This window comes from Neophocaena asiaeorientalis, unplaced genomic scaffold (genome assembly GCF_003031525.2).
Source record: "Neophocaena asiaeorientalis asiaeorientalis breed wild unplaced genomic scaffold, Neophocaena_asiaeorientalis_V1.1 scaffold148, whole genome shotgun sequence".
NCBI classification, from domain to species: domain Eukaryota; kingdom Metazoa; phylum Chordata; class Mammalia; order Artiodactyla; family Phocoenidae; genus Neophocaena; species Neophocaena asiaeorientalis.
Genome location: NW_020174050.1, coordinates 4,057,644 through 4,075,224, shown reverse-complemented (window position 1 = coordinate 4,075,224; position 17,581 = coordinate 4,057,644). Strand labels below are relative to the sequence as shown.

The 17,581-nt window shown below is 33.4% G+C and overlaps 1 protein-coding gene across 2 annotated transcripts in view; it reads right to left on the bottom strand.

Moving 5' to 3' along the window:
* The window catches only part of USO1 (USO1 vesicle transport factor), an 86,137-nt gene that overhangs the window by 40,057 nt on the left and 28,499 nt on the right, over nt 1–17,581 (bottom strand). For both annotated transcript variants that reach the window (XM_024754116.1, XM_024754117.1), the window contains exons 4-7: nt 15,594–15,670; nt 3,848–3,948; nt 3,011–3,113; nt 2,758–2,813 (exon numbers count right to left, since the gene is read on the bottom strand). In XM_024754116.1, coding sequence (XP_024609884.1) covers nt 2,758–2,813; nt 3,011–3,113; nt 3,848–3,948; nt 15,594–15,670 — 337 coding nt within the window. The remainder of the gene's footprint in view (nt 1–2,757; nt 2,814–3,010; nt 3,114–3,847; nt 3,949–15,593; nt 15,671–17,581) is intronic.

Here is a 17,581-nt window from a genome sequence, read left to right as displayed (position 1 = left end):
GAAGTAAAGTTCTTCTTTGAGGAAGATTACAGCTGAATAAATGTGAATGAATGACAGAATTATAGAAATCATCATTTTGAAACTCTTAACAAAATAAATGAATCAGGCAATGATCATTAATGAATGATCAGATGTAATGGATGAAGGGATCCATGGAGGGATCTGGCTGTCACCACCTGAATCAAACACACTGATCACTACAAGTGAGACAGCCAGATATTACATTTCCTGATGTGCTGCAAAATTAAGTACACTGCATCATCTAGGAAATATCAAAGCAAAGAGGTGAACCAGAAGTTAATCAAGCCCTTTAGAAAGTTAACAGACATTAACAATCAAATGTAATGAGAGAGCCTTGTCTGGAAACTGATTTGAAGAAACCAACTGTAAAAGACATTTATGAGACAACTGGGAAACTTGAGTACAGAAATAGTTACCTTATTAAATGAGAGCTAAGACAAAGTTGTTATCTCATTAAATGTGATGGCATTGTAGTTATATAAGGAAATACACACACATACACACACACACAACATGTATACTGAAGTATGTAATAGTGAAATTATACAGATTGTTTGATTCCTTTCAAATACCCTAGTCAAAAATAAAGGAGAGTGGTGAGGGGAGGGATGGATGAAACAAGTATAATAAAATCTTGAAAATTAATGGGTTTAGGGGACGGGTTTCTCTGTATTCTCTCTACTTTCATGTGTGTTTACATTTCTCATAATAAAAAACTAAAAATTAAAGAATGGAATTACAGTCTATCATTTAGAAGTGAGCTGGTAGTTACTTCCTAGAGTTTTCTCAACCTTTCTTGCTAATTTTTAAGCCCTAAGTAACATAAATAAATATGATAGTTCACTATATCTATGATAAATGACCAACTAATTCTCTAAATCCAGATCAAATTCAATGTTTCAAATATAAAACAAACTGAGGCTAAAAATCTTTACCAACAGGCTCCCAGAGAGGTTAGTCAATGTTAATAACTGTCATTGAATGCAATGAGAAATATTAAAAAGAAGGAAATGAAAAGAGAATTTTAAAAGAAGGATAAAGAAAGAAAAAGATACAAAGGATGCGGTGGGGGTGGGGGGTGGGGGGCGGAAGCAGTGTATTATTCTGGGCAGGAACAGAGTGCCATTAGTAACTGCCACAGGTGCCAGTTAGTTTCCTCTGGTTGCTGGAGTCAACTGTGGTGTATTACACTGTGTTTTACTGCATAATATTCGATAGTAAGTCTCCACAAAGAATTTAAATGAATCTGTGAAGCCAAAGGAAAGATGGCTGTAAAACTCCAAAATCTAAACATCACAGCAAAAATATAACTTAATCTCTAATCATAAAAGTAATGAAAGCCAACATAGAGAATCATTTTATCTGTCTCAAATAAAAACTGAGGAAAAAAGGTTAGGAAAAGAAAAAAAAGAGTAGAGAGTTAAAGGAAAGAGAAGAGCAGAACACCAAATTCAGGTTTCAGATACATACTAATATTTTAGTCAAGAAAAGACACTCAACATTCCTAATAGGTAGGTACACAATTCTTAAAAGAATATTAAAGAATAAAAACTGTCCTTCTCATGAGTTATACTACTATATCATTTCACCACTTATATTACTGCATTGACGTATGTACTACAAAATTTTAAATGCAAAGCTAAAAAAAAAACTGTCTATGTGGATTAGAAGTCAAGAGCATTTCAGTTTTGTCTCTGCTTTGTCAGGAAACAGTTGTGAGATTAAAAGCAATCCAAATGGTATTTATTAGCACTTAAGATGAGAAAGGTACAGGGCCAGGTACCACAAACACAAAGATGAATAAGACATCACTAACAAAGGACAAGTCACTTGGTTTCTGTGAGTCTTGGGCTTCTCAGTGTAAATATGGAGACTGAATTAGCTTGATAAGATCCCCTAGCTCTAAATTTTAATTTTAAAGATTTTTCCAGGGGCTTCCCTGGTGGCGCAGTGGTCGAGAGTCCACCTGCCGATGCAGGGGACACAGGTTTGTGCCCCGGTCCGGGAAGATCCCACATGCCGCAGAGCGGCTGGGCCCGTGAGCCATGGCCGCTGAGCCTGTGCGTCCAGAGCCTGTGCTCTGCAATGGGAGAGGCCACAACAGTGAGAGGCCCGCGTACGGCAAAAAAAAAAAAAAAAAAAGATTTTTCCAATTGCTACCTAAAGTATTATGGTTTTGATCAAGTTGTAGATAACAACAGAAAAGAATGTTCAAGTAACAAAACAATATTCATCAATAGAAAATACTCAAATGTATATGCAAATAATAAAATAAATCAGAATGAAAAATTAACTCCAAAGCAAATCATGCTCTATAGTTAAAGAGAGATTACAAGGAAAATCCTTTGAAATATGTATTCAATCAACTAAGGGTGATGATTCCAAATGTTACACTTTGTTAAGTTTATACAGTTCAATGTCTAGGGATGTTTCCTCTGCTCTTTCTGGAGGTAGAATTTGGTGTCAGTACAACCTTTCAGAAAAGGATGGAAGAAATCCTAAACTTGTGGAAGGCATAAATTTGAATAGCAAAGTCATTTGTCTAAGCCAAAATACTGAATAGGTTGGAAACAAAGAAAAAATGTGGCCTTGTATATAACTTCAAAAGGTCTAAACCATTACCCCAACTTTCCAAATCTAACTTCTATGACTCTGAATAAGGGTCAACAAAGATTTCATTTGCAAAAAGAGAAAAAAAGCTGCATATTCTTAGACTTTTCTTCAAACTTGACTTACATCATTACGTATAACTTCCCTGGAATCCGCTAATAAGTCCATCAACCTTGAAACACCTAGAAACATATAACCATGTGAAAAACACTGGCAGATCAAAAACACAAATAGTGATTCAAATTATAAACAATTTATTAACACATCATTTCAGTCCACCCCCCCCGTAGGAATGATCCTCAATTTTACTTTGTTTGTTTTTGTTTTTTATGATCCTCACTTTTAAATCAAAATAATATAAGGAAGATGAGTCACTCACCCATAGGACTGACTAAAATAATTTGCTGCACTTGAGGCCCTAGTTGTTTTAAAAGAGAAGTAAGAAGCTTCACACCAGGCCAGCGGACGTGGAAATCAAACTCCTACAATATAGGAATTTAAAAAATGTAACATTTGTAATTCACATTTTCAAGCAAAACTTTTCAACTAGTAGAATGGTACCAAAAACTATAAACAAACAAAAAAGAGTTTGTCAAACTTTAAAAAATTAACTTAAGAAATAAAAAGCAATAAAAAGAAAAGAGTTATTATAAATTGATCAAACTGATTAAACTGTTGTTGACTAGATATAACAGTACTTTGTAAAAATGGAAATAAGAAGCAGACAGTATTCTAAGAAACTACATAGTTCTTAAAACACACATGTGAATCTCTTGTAATGATACAACAAATTTCAGTATCTTGAAAAGGTATATAGGGGCTTCCCTGGTGGTGCAGTGGTTAAGAATCCACCTGCCAATGTAGGGGACACAGGTTCAAGCCCTGGTCCAGGAAGATCCCACAGGCCACGGAACAACTAAGCCCGTGCGCCACAAGTACTGAGCCTGCGCTCCAGAGCCCATAAGCCACAACTACGGAAGCCTGTGTGCCTAGAGCCCGTGCTCTGCAACAAGAAGCCTGTGCACTGCAACAAAGAGTAGCCCCTGCTCACCACAACTAGGCTTCCGCATGCAGCAACGAAGACCCAATGCACCAAAAATAAATAAATTTATTTTTTAAAAAAAGGTATCTATATATGTTGCTTCCTCAAAAACACCCAAAAGGGTCACAAAACAAGCTTATTAAGATGACAAAAATAGCAAGGTTCTTTACTTACCTCTAATAAAGATAACAGAAGAGTGACATTTTCTTGCTGCTTAATGAAAATTTCTGTAAACTGGCTTCCCAAATCCTCACTCTGTCTTGTGGAGTTTTCTTCTGTAATATTCAAAGACAAAGTATTTGAATATGACGCTTTGTTATTTTAAAGTATCCTTTTTGTTGAAAAAGCTAAGCAGAAATGATAATTTTCTTGGAACAGTGTGCCTGGAAGTGATACCACAATTATGCTAGAAAGACATATCCTTAAAATAACTTTCAAGGTCATTTAAATAAATTTTTATTCTTTAATTGTTTAAATATGATATTCAAAGACAATATATTTAGATTTTCACATTTTCCCAAGGTTATTTTTCGGTTAAACTTCTAACTCGAGTACAAGGGAATTTATTGGGGTGATGGAAATATTCTATCTCAAATGTGATAGTGGTTATACTACTGTATACATCTGCCCAACACACAGGACTATACAACCCCAAAAAATAAATTTTAATGTATGTAAATTATACCTCAAAAGCTCCTCCCCCCCAAACATTAGTGAACATATAGTCCTTGCTGACTCTGTTACTATGTTAAATAATTTAATTTTAAAATTAAACCAATCATCTACAGATTTTTCAGTATCTTTTTCAAGCAAATCAACATATATATCTTATAGTTATTCGGCAATAAAACCAGAATTTGCATTTAAGTTTTCACTTATTCTTTAAAAGATTTTATATTTGTCCTTAACACTTAAAAGTCTTTAAGCTGGGGCCTCCCTGGTGGTGCAGTGGTTGATTAAAAAAAAAAAAAAAAAAAAAAAAAAAAAAGAAAGTCTTTAAGCTATTTGTTGTTTCAATGTACTTTGTCAAAAAAATGTAAAGGATCACTAAAAACTGAAGCAACAATTGCCAAAGCAAATTATCATTTAAAATCTGCCTACTCTAATAAATGCAATTTAGAGATGGCAAATACACTATTCCCCATTCCCTTACCCATTCCAGACATAGCTAAGCCTTTTCCACATATTGCTCCAGGCAGTGACTATAAACCAAAGGAGTTGGCAGTTAAGATCAAACATATTTATTATCTCTCAAATAGTTCTTTTTTAAATGTGAGATTTTAATATTAATATACTTTAGAAATGGAAAAAACCCAGCAGATGACAAGAAAAGCAAGACAATCTGACAGTGACAGTGGTAATCTCATCTAATTATTTGTAGAGAAAAGAGAACAAAGAAGAGACCAAAAGTAGAAAAGAAATATTTTAATATTCTGGGTTATTAATAAAACCTAATTTCTCACATATTAATATGCTAGGTTTATCCTTCAGAAACCCTAAGAAATATTTCTTTTATCATCTCTTGCATCAGTAAAAGAATTCAGTTTCTGAACCTTAAAACTACATTACTTAAACAAAAAATACTTTATTTTTAAAAGGACTAGTCTGGCTGTGCTAAGATGTCAGGGAAAGAGGGAAATAATAAGAAGAGCTATTAGGAGGCAATAATCAAGGTAAGTGGTGAAAGTGACTTAGACACTGGTCACAATTCTTATGAAAATAGAAGGAACAAGATTTGTTGGCATATTCCTTACAGGGGTATGAGAAGGGGGGAAAAGAAAAGGAAAGGTGGTTCTAAGGTTTCAGCCTAAAGAAGTGGAAGGATGGCACTGCCACTTACTGAGATTGGAAACACTGGAAGAAGCAAGTTGAGAGTATAGACAGAATCATAAGTTTAGTTTTGGATGTGTTAAGTTTGAGACACATAAAAATTTGAGTGGAGATATCAATCAAGTAAGCAGTTGGATAAACACAAGCATAGCTGTCAGTGGATAAGTTTGGGTTGGACATACACATTAGAATGATAAACATAAAAATGATATTTAAAGTCACAAGACTGGATGATACAGGGCATCTACAAAAAACTTATAGCTAACATCAAACTTAATGGTAAATGATTGAATGCTTCCCACTTAAGATGAGGAAAGAGGCAAGAATATTTACTTTCACCAATTCTAATCAACATTGTACTGGAGATCTTAGTGCCATAGGGTAGGAAAAAGAATAAAAGGCATACAGACTGGAACGGAAGAAGTAAAACTGTATTTACAGATGACATGTTTGTCTATGTAGAAAATCCTATGGAATCTACAAAAAACTTACTAGAGAGTGAATTTAGCAAAGTTAAGTGGAACAAAAGGTCAATATACAAAATTAATTGCATTTCTATATACTGGTGATGAACAATTAGAAATTCAAATTTAAAAAACAGCACCAATTAAAACAGCATCGAAAAGTATTAAAGACTTAGGGATAAATCTGATAAAAGACGTATAAGACCTATTTACTTTGAGAACTCCAAAATGGTGCTGAGAGAAATTAAAGAAGACTTAGATAATATATATACTGTGTTCTTGTATTAGAAGGCACAGTATTGTTAAAATGGCAGTTTGCCCCAAATCAATCTGTAGATTTAACAGAATCCCAATCAAAATCTCAGTAAGTTTTTTCTGCCGAAATTGACAAACTGATTCTAAAATTGATATGGGAGCGTAAAGGACCAAAAAGAGCCAAAATAATTTTGAAAAAGAACAAAGTTGGAGGACTTACACTACATAATTTCAAGATATAAAGGTGGGGTAACCAACACATGTCACGTAGGCAAAATGACAGACATAGAGACCAACAGAATACGAAGTCCAGAAATAGACCCATTGGCTCACAGACCTAATCATGAGAGTTAAAACTATGAAACTTTTAAAAGAAAACACAGGAGAAAATCTTAGTGATTTTAGGTTTGGCAAAGGTTTCATAAATAGGAAACAAAAGGTCCAAATTATATAAGAAAAAAATTGATAAACTGGAGTTAATCAAACTTAAAAATTTTGCTCTTCAAAAGACAATGATAGGAAAATAAAAAGGCAAGTCACAGACTGGGAGAAAGTATTTGTGAAATATACATCACAAGGACTTATATCTAGAATATATACAGAACTCTTACAACTCAAGTATAAGAAGACAATCCAGTAAAAAAATGAACAAAAGATTTGAATAAACACTTCACCAAAGAATGAAAAGGTATATGGATGGCAAATAATCACATCAAAAATTGTTCAATATAGGGCTTCCCTGGTGGCGCAGTGGTTGGGAGTCCACCTGCCGATGCAGGGGACATGGATTCGTGCCCCGGGCCGGGAAGATCCCACATGCAGCAGAGCGGCTGGGCCCGTGAGCCATGGCCACTGAGCCTGCGCGGCGGAGCCTGTGCTCCGCAATGAGAGAGGACACAACAGTGAGAGGCCCGCATACCGCAAAAAAAAAAAAAAAGTTCAATATAATCATTCATTATGAAAATACAAATTAAAACTACCGTGAGATACTATTTCACACCTACTAGAACAGCTAAAATTTAAAAAGACAGACCATATCAAGTATTGGAGAGGATGTGGAGGAACTAGAATTCTCATACACCACCAGTGGGAATGTAAAATGGTACAACTACTTTGAAAAACAGTTTGGCAGTTTCTTATAAAGTTAAATATACACCTACTATCACTTAGCCATTCTATTCCTAGGTATTTACTGAAGAGAAATGAAAATACATGTCCACAAAAAGACTTGTGCATAGTACGAAGGTTCAAATGTAACAGCTAAAAACTTGGAAACAAGCCAAATGCCCACCAACAGGGGAATGGATTAACAAATTGTTATATACTCATACAACAAAATATCAATACCACTCAGCAATAAAAAGGACTAACCTATTGACATACACCATGAATGAAACTCAGAATAATTATGCTGGGTGAAAGAAGCCAGACCAAAAAAACCAAAAAGAGAGTATATACTGTATGATCTCATTTACATAAAATTCTAGAAAAATGCAAAGTAATCTACAGTAATCACAGATCTATGATTGATAGGGCTAGAAGGAGGAGGAATGGATTACAAACAAGCACAAGGAAACTTGGATATGTTCATTATTTTGGTGGCGGTGGTGATGGTTTCATGGGTTTATACATGTCAAAACTCATGAAATTGTACATCTGTACATTTATTATATTTCAATTATAATTCAATAAAGCTGTGTGTGGGGAAAAGAAATCCAATTGGAGATATCAAGTAAGTATTTGAATACACAATTATGGACATCAGTGGAGAGGTCTGGGTTGGACACATATATTTGAGAGGCAAGCATACAAACTATATTTGAAGTCACAAGCCTAGATGAGATCACCAAAGGAAAGAATAGAGAAGGAAAGAAATCCATGCCCTGGAATGTTCCAATGTTAAGAGGCTGGGGAGACGAAAGAAAACAGCAAAGGAGACAAAGAAAAAGTAGCACCATGAGACAGAAAGAAAATCAGGGGACAGTGGAGACTGAGAAATGAGTGAAAAAGTGTTTCAAAGAGAAAGGAGCAATTAACTGTCAAGTACTATCTCTGAACTTAACATGAAAGAGAAATGAGAAATTGCTAAAAGACAAAAGAGAAATTGCTAACACAGGCAAAAGTAATTTGTTTATGAACAGAATGGCTAGGGTATGGAGTAGTCAAATACTTTCTTGAGAGGCAATACAGTAAAAAGGAAGAAGCTCACAAAGGTTTTTGAGTCAGACCAATTAAGCCCATATTCATCCATTTAGTCACATTACTTTGGGCAAATAGCCCAGATATATCAAGCTTCAGTTTCCTTAATTGTAAAATGGGAACAATTTTCTTTCACACAGGGTTTTCTTTGAGGATTCAAAATAAGTATTGATAAAACATGTAGCACAGTACTTGGTGAATAATAAGTGCTCAACTAACAACAGCAACATCATCATCTCTAAAGCAGGATTTCTCAACCTCCGCACTATTGACAATGACATTGTTGTGAGAGACTCCCTATGCATTTTAGGATGTTTAGCAGCATCCCTGGCCTTTATCCACAAGATACCAGTTGCACTCCCTTACGTATCCTCAAGTTGTGACAACCAAAAATATTTCCAGACGTTAACGAATGTCCTCTAGGTGGCAGGAGGGGCCAAACTGCCCTTAAGAACCACAGTCCTAAGATTTATTATATGCTATACATGTACATGTACTATCAAGTTTTGTTTCTTTTGGCTGTGCCACACAGCTTGTGGGATCTTAGTTCCCCGACCAGGGATCAAACCTGGGCCCTCGGCAGTGAAAGTGCAGAGTCCTAACCACTGGACCACCAGGGAATTCCCTCAAGTTTTAAAATTATACAGAACATAAATCTTCTTTTGATGATTCAAAAAAATTTTGAGATTCTTGTAAGGTTATTATTAATGAGTATTATCACCAAGATGCAAAAGATGTTTAAAGAAACGTATATCCTATGATATTCCCAGAAACATGCTTGTCTGTAAGCAAATCCTGTTATTGATATTTTACCTTGTATCTCTTTCTCATAAGAGTTGCATGCAATCTCCCAAAATAAGTAGTTACTTGAGTTTATGGTTGTTTGGATGCCAAATAAAAATAAATTTCCTGGATTTGTAACATTAGTAAGCTATTAATTTTTGCCCTTCAAGTTTAATTTTTTAGATTAATGGAAGAATTGTTTAGGGAAGCAGTCATTATTTCCACTGAAACATTTCCATTATTTCAGGAAAAACAGATAGAGGGGGGCAAAACAGATAGCTTGAAAGCTATCTACATGTTACTGTACAATTATTATGTCAAGGGTATTAAGTTAAAGTGGCAAAGGCTTGATGCTACAAAGGTCTAATATTAATCAGAAGGAAGTCTAATACTCAAACATAACTAGCGTGGACTCAAGGGACGATGTCTATCATTGATCTGCTTAAAAGATTTCCTGTTGTTCCATTGGGAGCAGACAAAATCCTGTGCCCTAATTATTCAAACACCTCTGAACGTAAAATTTTGCATGGTACATTGTGGTTTTCAATGCTCAAAGTTGAATTTACCATGGAGTTGGAAAAAAAACTCAGACTGGTTAAGTAGCAAGAGTGCACACCCTTCCCATTTTATTTGCAAGGTGACATGATGATGGAAAGGGAGATGACAAATTGGAAAAGATATGGAAATCTGGGAGCTAATAAAATCTCCTGAAAATCTCCCTCTTTGGAATCAGCTATGAATAAGAGCCCTGATTCCCATGGTATGGGAGGTAAATGCCCTGTATCCAATAAAATTTCACAAGATTCGCTGGGCTAATGAGCCTACCTTGTTTTTACCTACCCTGGAACCCTAACAAACCATGGCTCTGTGGCGGATGGTACCAAGAACAAATACCTAGCCAAATTCTAATGAAATTCTATAGATAAAAAAGCAGATAAAGAAAACTACAAAAAGTGGCCCACGTATGTGAAAATAGCTCTCCAAATACATGAGAAATCTATGTTGAAAAGGCAAGTAACTTAACTGTCTCCACCTTAGAACTGTTTCCCTCTAGAAACTACTATCACAGCAATGCAATGACCTAATTGCGATGCTTTGTAGGGCTATTTTGCATTTGCATATTTTCATATTTATTGCATGAAACAACACTTGGGTATATAATTAATAAAATGCTTTTGAAATATAATTTATTTTACAATGGTTTTTATTTGAGTGGTGTGAATACAGTAGAGAATATAAACTCAACTACAGGGACAAGACAGTAATGTACGTAAATGAAGCAGGCCAGGTATAAGACTACAGAAAGGATGGAGAGTACGTGTCCGATCTAAGGAAAGCAGCAGTTACTCAGCTCCAGCTGACTCTGCCGTGGGAGAATGCAGGTCCAGGTGTTGTCGGTCTTCAGATTTTTTAAAAAGAGAAGTTTAAAATCTAAAAACTGATGCAAAACCTCCAAAATTTTAATATTAGGAACTTATTTATTATCTAAAATACTAAGTGGCCAAGCTTGCTTATAAGACAGATAATGCCCTTGGGCCCAAAGATTGTGACTTCTAGAGAAGAGCTCAAAATAAAATTCATTGACATTTGGGAGAATATTCAAAGACTTGTAAGTTAATCAATAGACCCAATGCAGCCAAAAATAAAGAAAGAAAGAAAGGGAGGAAAACCATATACAGACTTGATGGATTCCTCCCATGAAATATTTAAAAAATGCTGAAATATTTTTATGTGGATAAATACAAACAATTAAGCTGTGGGTTTAAGCCTTGGTTAGCATTTCTCGAAATGCAGGATTGTGTGGCACGTTAACAGGTATCTCATGAAAGCAAGTGCAGGTGTAAAAATGTATTTGGATTAAACAAAATTGAACAGGTTTCTTTACTGCAAGATCCTCAGTATTTACTATACGAATGTAAATTTTGTGAAGTTTCAGAGCGGGATATACTATGTTACGTTTATTTAACATAGACACCTTTTAATACGGAGAACTCTAGGTCTTTTGCGCTATACTTTAAGGAACACAGGTTTAACCCAAGAAAAAGCTTAATTCAATGTATGCATTGAGCACATGCTAATAACTTAGCAGGAAGTAGACTTAATACTGTACATTCAATTTATTCTGTAGCTATACTGTATAAAATACTATAGCTTAGCAGTATATAATTAAGATCTATGTTTTGAATTGAACTAGTAAAATATGATCCAGTTCCAGGAATCTACAGCTCCTTCTGGTTTAACACTGTCAACTAAAAAAGTGTTAGTGAGATATACCCTACTTCCTTTAAGTTATAGTCTTAAGACAGCACTTCTGAATTTTAATGTAGAGTCCTACAAAGCTTTGCTAAGCAATTAAAGTAACATACAAAGCTATTTTGATGTAGAAGTAAATTAAGCTAAAACTACTACATTAATTATATCTAAAGGTTGTAAACCAAAACTAGATTCATGAAATATATCTATTTCACATGTAAGCAAAGGTGTGAGACAATTAACCATCCTTTCTCATCCAATATATTTTAAAAATTCTAGAGCTGAGTCTATTTTTTACATCCTATAGCTGATAGGATGATATAGCTGATACTTGGTATACTTATCATAACCTGTAAAAGTCAATGTCCCTTTACTGTAAGATAAATGAAAAATTAAGAATAAAATGGCCCTTTGATATTATAGTGAAAATAAACCTATGACAGGTACATGAAATTAAAGATTGCTTTTTAAAAAGTCCTTATATACCTCTGGAAACATTTCAGGCCTATTTATGTAACTGGTTTTTAACTAAATATTTGTATATACATTTATTCTTCATATGTATTTAGTTGTATTTTTTCCAGTGGTATAAGCAATATTAAAAAATATTCTGGGGCTTCCCTGGTGGCGCAGTGGTTGAGGGTCCGCCTGCTGATGCAGGGGACGCGGGTTTGTGCCCCGGTCCGGGAGGATCCCACGTGCCGCGGAGCGGCTGGGCCCGTGAGCCATGGCCGCTGAGCCTGCGCGTCCGGAGCCTGTGCTCCGCAATAGGAGAGGAGAGGCCACAAAAGTGAGAGGCCCGCATACCGCAAAAAGAAACAAAAAACAAGCATTCTGGACCTTCTCTTTGGAACTCCACTCCATATCAAGTTCACAACCCATATTATGGAGGACAAAACGGCTTTATAGAAAGAGATATTCTAATAAAAGCAGTCCTATCTCAGAGTGAGGGAATATCAAGTAACCTTCTTTTACACTGTGGTCAATTAGTTAAACAAGTACACCTATATTTTTTTAACATTTGTCTGCATCGTATAAACTAGTTATAAAATTATAAGATTTAATAAAGAATCTAGTCAGAAAAATGGCCATAATTTATTAAATCAGAAATCTATGGAATACAAAAAAATGTATAAAAAAAAATCCTGTTACCCTACTTACTAGACAATACTATGTAATTTACATGGTCACAGGGTATTCATTTTCTCATCTTTTTAGAAAAGACAAAAATGTCACCTACCTCACAGGTTGCTATGAGGATCAAATAAGATAATTGACATAAAAGCACTGTAAAATTTAAAGCTCTATACAAATATGATGAAATAATAATAGAAACAACAGCTACTGATGTGTACTACTCAACAAGGAAATAGCACTGTCACAAGAGTCAAGGCATAATGCTCAATATTATCTGCTTTCAAACAAGGGGTTCAAATTTCACAAAAGGTAATGCTATACAGCTTAATAAGTTAGTTTCTTTGTTAGTTTCTCGTTAGGTATAGGCAATTTTGTTATGTACCATTTTAAACCTACTTTAGAAAAGGATTTTTTCTTCCTCATTTTAAAAAGTTAAGGATCTCACGAAAAATGGTAAAACAAAATAAAATGTGGTTACTTAAATTATGAGGAAAAGAAGTATAATGTTAAAAGTAAATGGAACTTGAAAAGGATCACCAGAAAAAAGAAAGACAGTATTGGTGAGTTTTATAAATTAATATAAAAAATGTCAGTAACCAGACATTATTGTGCATGCATTATTTTAAAGGGACAATATCAACATACAAGTATTCTCTGAACTGAAATACCTTCCAGTTCTTATTGAATATAGGTAAAATTTATATGTATACATATATATGTATACATTTTCAAATATTATTTTTATTTTTAAATAAACTTCCTCAAAATTTTTTCCCCAGGAAGTATATAAAAAGTAATTCGAATAGATTGTCCTACCAGAGAAAAAGTTTAATTTTGTTAACATATGCACTAGAATATTTTCTGTGTTCTGGACAATAGATTTAGTAGCCATAGAAACAATAAATAGTAATATAAATTATCAAATATTCCTCTTTCATGAAGAAATTCATATATAGTGAAACAAATCTCAAGACTTTTTGTACCAGCCAGAAGAAACTCACTTGACAGTGTCCTTTTATATTATCAGAAATTATGCCTAAAAGCATCATGCATATTAAATGCAATCTTTTACCTTCAACATCATCTGAAAAGGTAGACAGAAATAAATAAAAAGTGGGTGATAAAAAAAAGTTTCTTATGTAATAGTAGTCACAATAAAATAAATAAGAGCTTAAAAACATCAAATAAACAATATAATCTCTTGAAAGAAGAGACTCATACTCATTTTACTCAAATCTGAGATATCCTAATAGAGATACAGCATATGCTATAAATGTAGGATCATGAGACATATTTATCAATAAATTGAAGGGTTATTAAAATATCCTCAAGGTAAAGAACTCTAAAATGAAGTTCATTATGGCAGCTAAGAATTATCTTTTGATGAAGCAGTAAAGAGAGAGTATCAATAACAGAACTGAAGGCCATATTTCTCAATATCTAGATTTTAAAAAATTGACTCTTTCAGGCTATTACCCTAACTTCATATTTTAATCTTTCCTAGAAGAAATGATTCTATTACTGTTTCTCCAAAGAATCGTTTATCCTGTTTCATCCAAAGAATCATTTTTAGATGTTGAATTAAAAATAAGGAGCGCAAATACATTAAGAGAAGCAAAAAGTTAGACTTTAAACATTATTAGATTGCAAATTTATAATAAAGGAAAACTACCTAATTGATGCTATATAGTTTTTTAAAACACAAAAATTATCACTACAAACTAGAAAAGAGTTAAATTTTCCATCTGAAACAACTAAGAAGAGTCTTTTTCTTTAATGTTTTCTAACAAGTGTATTGTATCTAATTTTCTCATCTGAGAAATGACTAGGAGAAATAAGTATCTTTATCTTCAAAGTGTGTTCTTGCGTGTACTGTATTTAAGTATTGTCATGTGACTGACAGCCTCTTTTTCCATGGGAACCAAATTATGTTTACTAAAGATTTTCTACTAAAGAAATTAATAAAGTTAAATTGTCAGCTAGATATCACAGAGAAATAAAAATTTAAGAAAAAGGATATTCAAGTCTAAGAAATTGTGACTATTCAGGACAACCTAGTTTCAAATGTTCCTACTACTGGTATTTTGTGAAGTTAATATCTACATATATTTCTGTTCTACTTTTATTTCAATAAAATATGTGCAAACTCAATATTATCTACATTTCCTTATGCCTTGTCTACTCCGATTTTGGAAGACCCTATAACTTCCGTCTAAATTAGACTTATAAAATACATGAATATTGCCCTTCTGATTGTCTAGAAAAATGAAAGACCCACTGTGTCCTACTACAACAGCCAATGTGATATGAGGAAAGCACTCTTCAACAGCACTGTAAAATGTTACTCAGTGCATGTTTATACAATAAATGGAACAAAATGTATAGGCTTCCAGTCAAGTATTTCACATGCTGGAAGTTCCCTGGTGGGCCTAGTAGTCAGGATTCCAGGCTTTCACGGCTGTGGCCTGGGTTCAGTCCCAGGTCTGGGAACTGATATCCTGGAAGCTGTGTGGTGTGACCAAAACAAAACGAAACAAAACCTTTTAAATTTAAAAAATTGTTGCTCTTTATAAGTTAACATAAGCCTTATGTGAAAAGTTTAAGTATATATCAGGAAAAACCCTCTAACTTCATACTGCTCACCAGGTAACATATAAATAAAATAGTTTGATTTTTAATCAATAGCCAAAAATGATTATTTAATCTAGAGAATACTAATATTCATTCTGCTCAACTAAAATCAATACAAAGAGAGGGAAAAATATTTTTTAAAAAAGAAGAATCTAATTCCATCTCCTATTCACATACAAAGCAATCATCTTAAAGATATTTTTCTGGAACTAAGCTAATGTCTTCCCTTTACTGATGAAAAACAAAAAACAAAAAGAAAAAAGAAAAAATCCTTATAAATAAATTTATAAAATAAACAACCTTAAACCAGCAAAATTGGCACAATCCAGTTGATTTTATGTACAGAGAACACAGTAAAAGAAACTTACCTACTTCTTCTTCTTCATCATTAGATATTATATTATATAGTGTGTCCAAAGCATAACCTATTATTTCAGAATCCGAACTGGAAGAAAGAAATTATTATACTTATACAATGCTAGTTAGAGTATAGCTGTTATGACCATTTTATACTCTTATTTAATAAGACTGTAGGAAACATTAATCCCATTTCTGAAAACCTACCCTAGGAAAATATCAGAGTGCAAACTGTAAAGATGTATAAAGGTTCATTTTTATTTATAATAGTGAAAAATTAGAAGCAACCTAAATGTCCAATAATTTTTTTAAAAAGTGTGGTAAATCCATACCTATAGCAGCAATTATAAAATGTATTTTTAAAGAATGTTTAATGACATGGTAATTAAAACACCCTTGATTTAGTGCCAGTAGGAAAAAACTGAATATTAACAATTAATGTGCAGAATGATCCAATCTAGCAAAAAATATATATATACATTCATGTGTCTATATATATTTTAAGAAAACCTTATAAATAAATTTGTAAAATAAACCCAACTTTAAAACGAGCAAAATTAGTACAAGTCAGGTAATTTTATAAGTCTGTGTGTATGTTTACATATATGTTTTATAATATATATATAATCTTTATATAACACATATAATGTCTATATAAACATAACAGTGTTATCTCTAGTTGGACCTCTAGGATTTGTTTCCCTGATTTATATCTTATTTTCTAAAAAAAAAAAAACTTATGGTAAACATGTACTATTTATAATATCAGGATGTGTAAGATTTTTTTCTATTTTTCTTTTCTCTTTTGTTTCAGGAAGTATAAGATTTTTTAGTTGTTGATAAACAGACAAATTTTGAAAGCATGATGGAGGATGATGGCATTTAGAGTGAAAAGCAAGAGTGAGATACAGGTCAGAAAGATTCAGTGAATATGAAGAAGTGACTAGGAGTGAAAGCAAAGATGAGGGACAAAAGGGGTCACAACCAGAGGATATAAATCTCAAATGAAGTGGGTCTTTTGAATTATTATTTACCATTCTTGTTTTTGAGAAATTTTGAGGGACATCTTTTAAGAGACTATTGAGAAAGTAGGAACAGAAGGGAACTTCCTGAAAATGAAAATCCAACAATTAACATATGTAATGGTGAAGGACTAAATGCTTTACCCCTAAGATGAGGAACAAGATAATGATGTCTCTTCCAGCCACTTCTATCCAACATTGAACTTGAGGTTCTAGCTCGAGCAATTAGGCAAGAAAAGGAAATAAAAGGCATACAGATTGGAAAGGAAGAACTAAAACTACACCTATTCCCAGATGACATGATCTTGAACACAGAAAATCCTAAGGAATCCACTAAAAACCTATTAGAACTAGTAAACAAATTCAGCAAAATTGAAGGACATATGCTCAATATATAAAAAAAATCAGTTGTATTTCTGTATACTATCAATGAACAATCAGAAAATAAAATTAAAAGAACAATTCCATTTAAATAACATAAAAAAGATTTAAATACTTTGGAGTAAATTTTACTAAAGTACAAGACTGAAAACTACAAAACACTGTTGAAAGAAATTACCTAAAATTCAAATAAATGAAAAGATAATCTGTGTTCATGAACAGGAAGATGTAATGCTGTTAACATGGTAATATACCCCAACTTGATTTACAGATTCACACAATCCCTATAAAAATCCCAGCTGCCAGCTGATCATAAAATCTGTATGGGAATTCAACGTATCCAGAATAGCCAAAATAATCTTCAAAAACAAAGTTGAAGGACTCACATTTTCTGATTTCAAAACTTACCGCAAAATTATAGTAATCAAGACTGTGGCACTGGCATAAGAATAGACATAGAGATCAACAGAATAGAAAGCCTAAAAGTAAAGTCTAACATTTATTTCAATTGATTTTTGGCAAGGATGCAAAGACCATTCAATGAGGAAAGAACAGTCTCTTGAACAAATGGTGCTAGGACAACTAGATAGCCACAT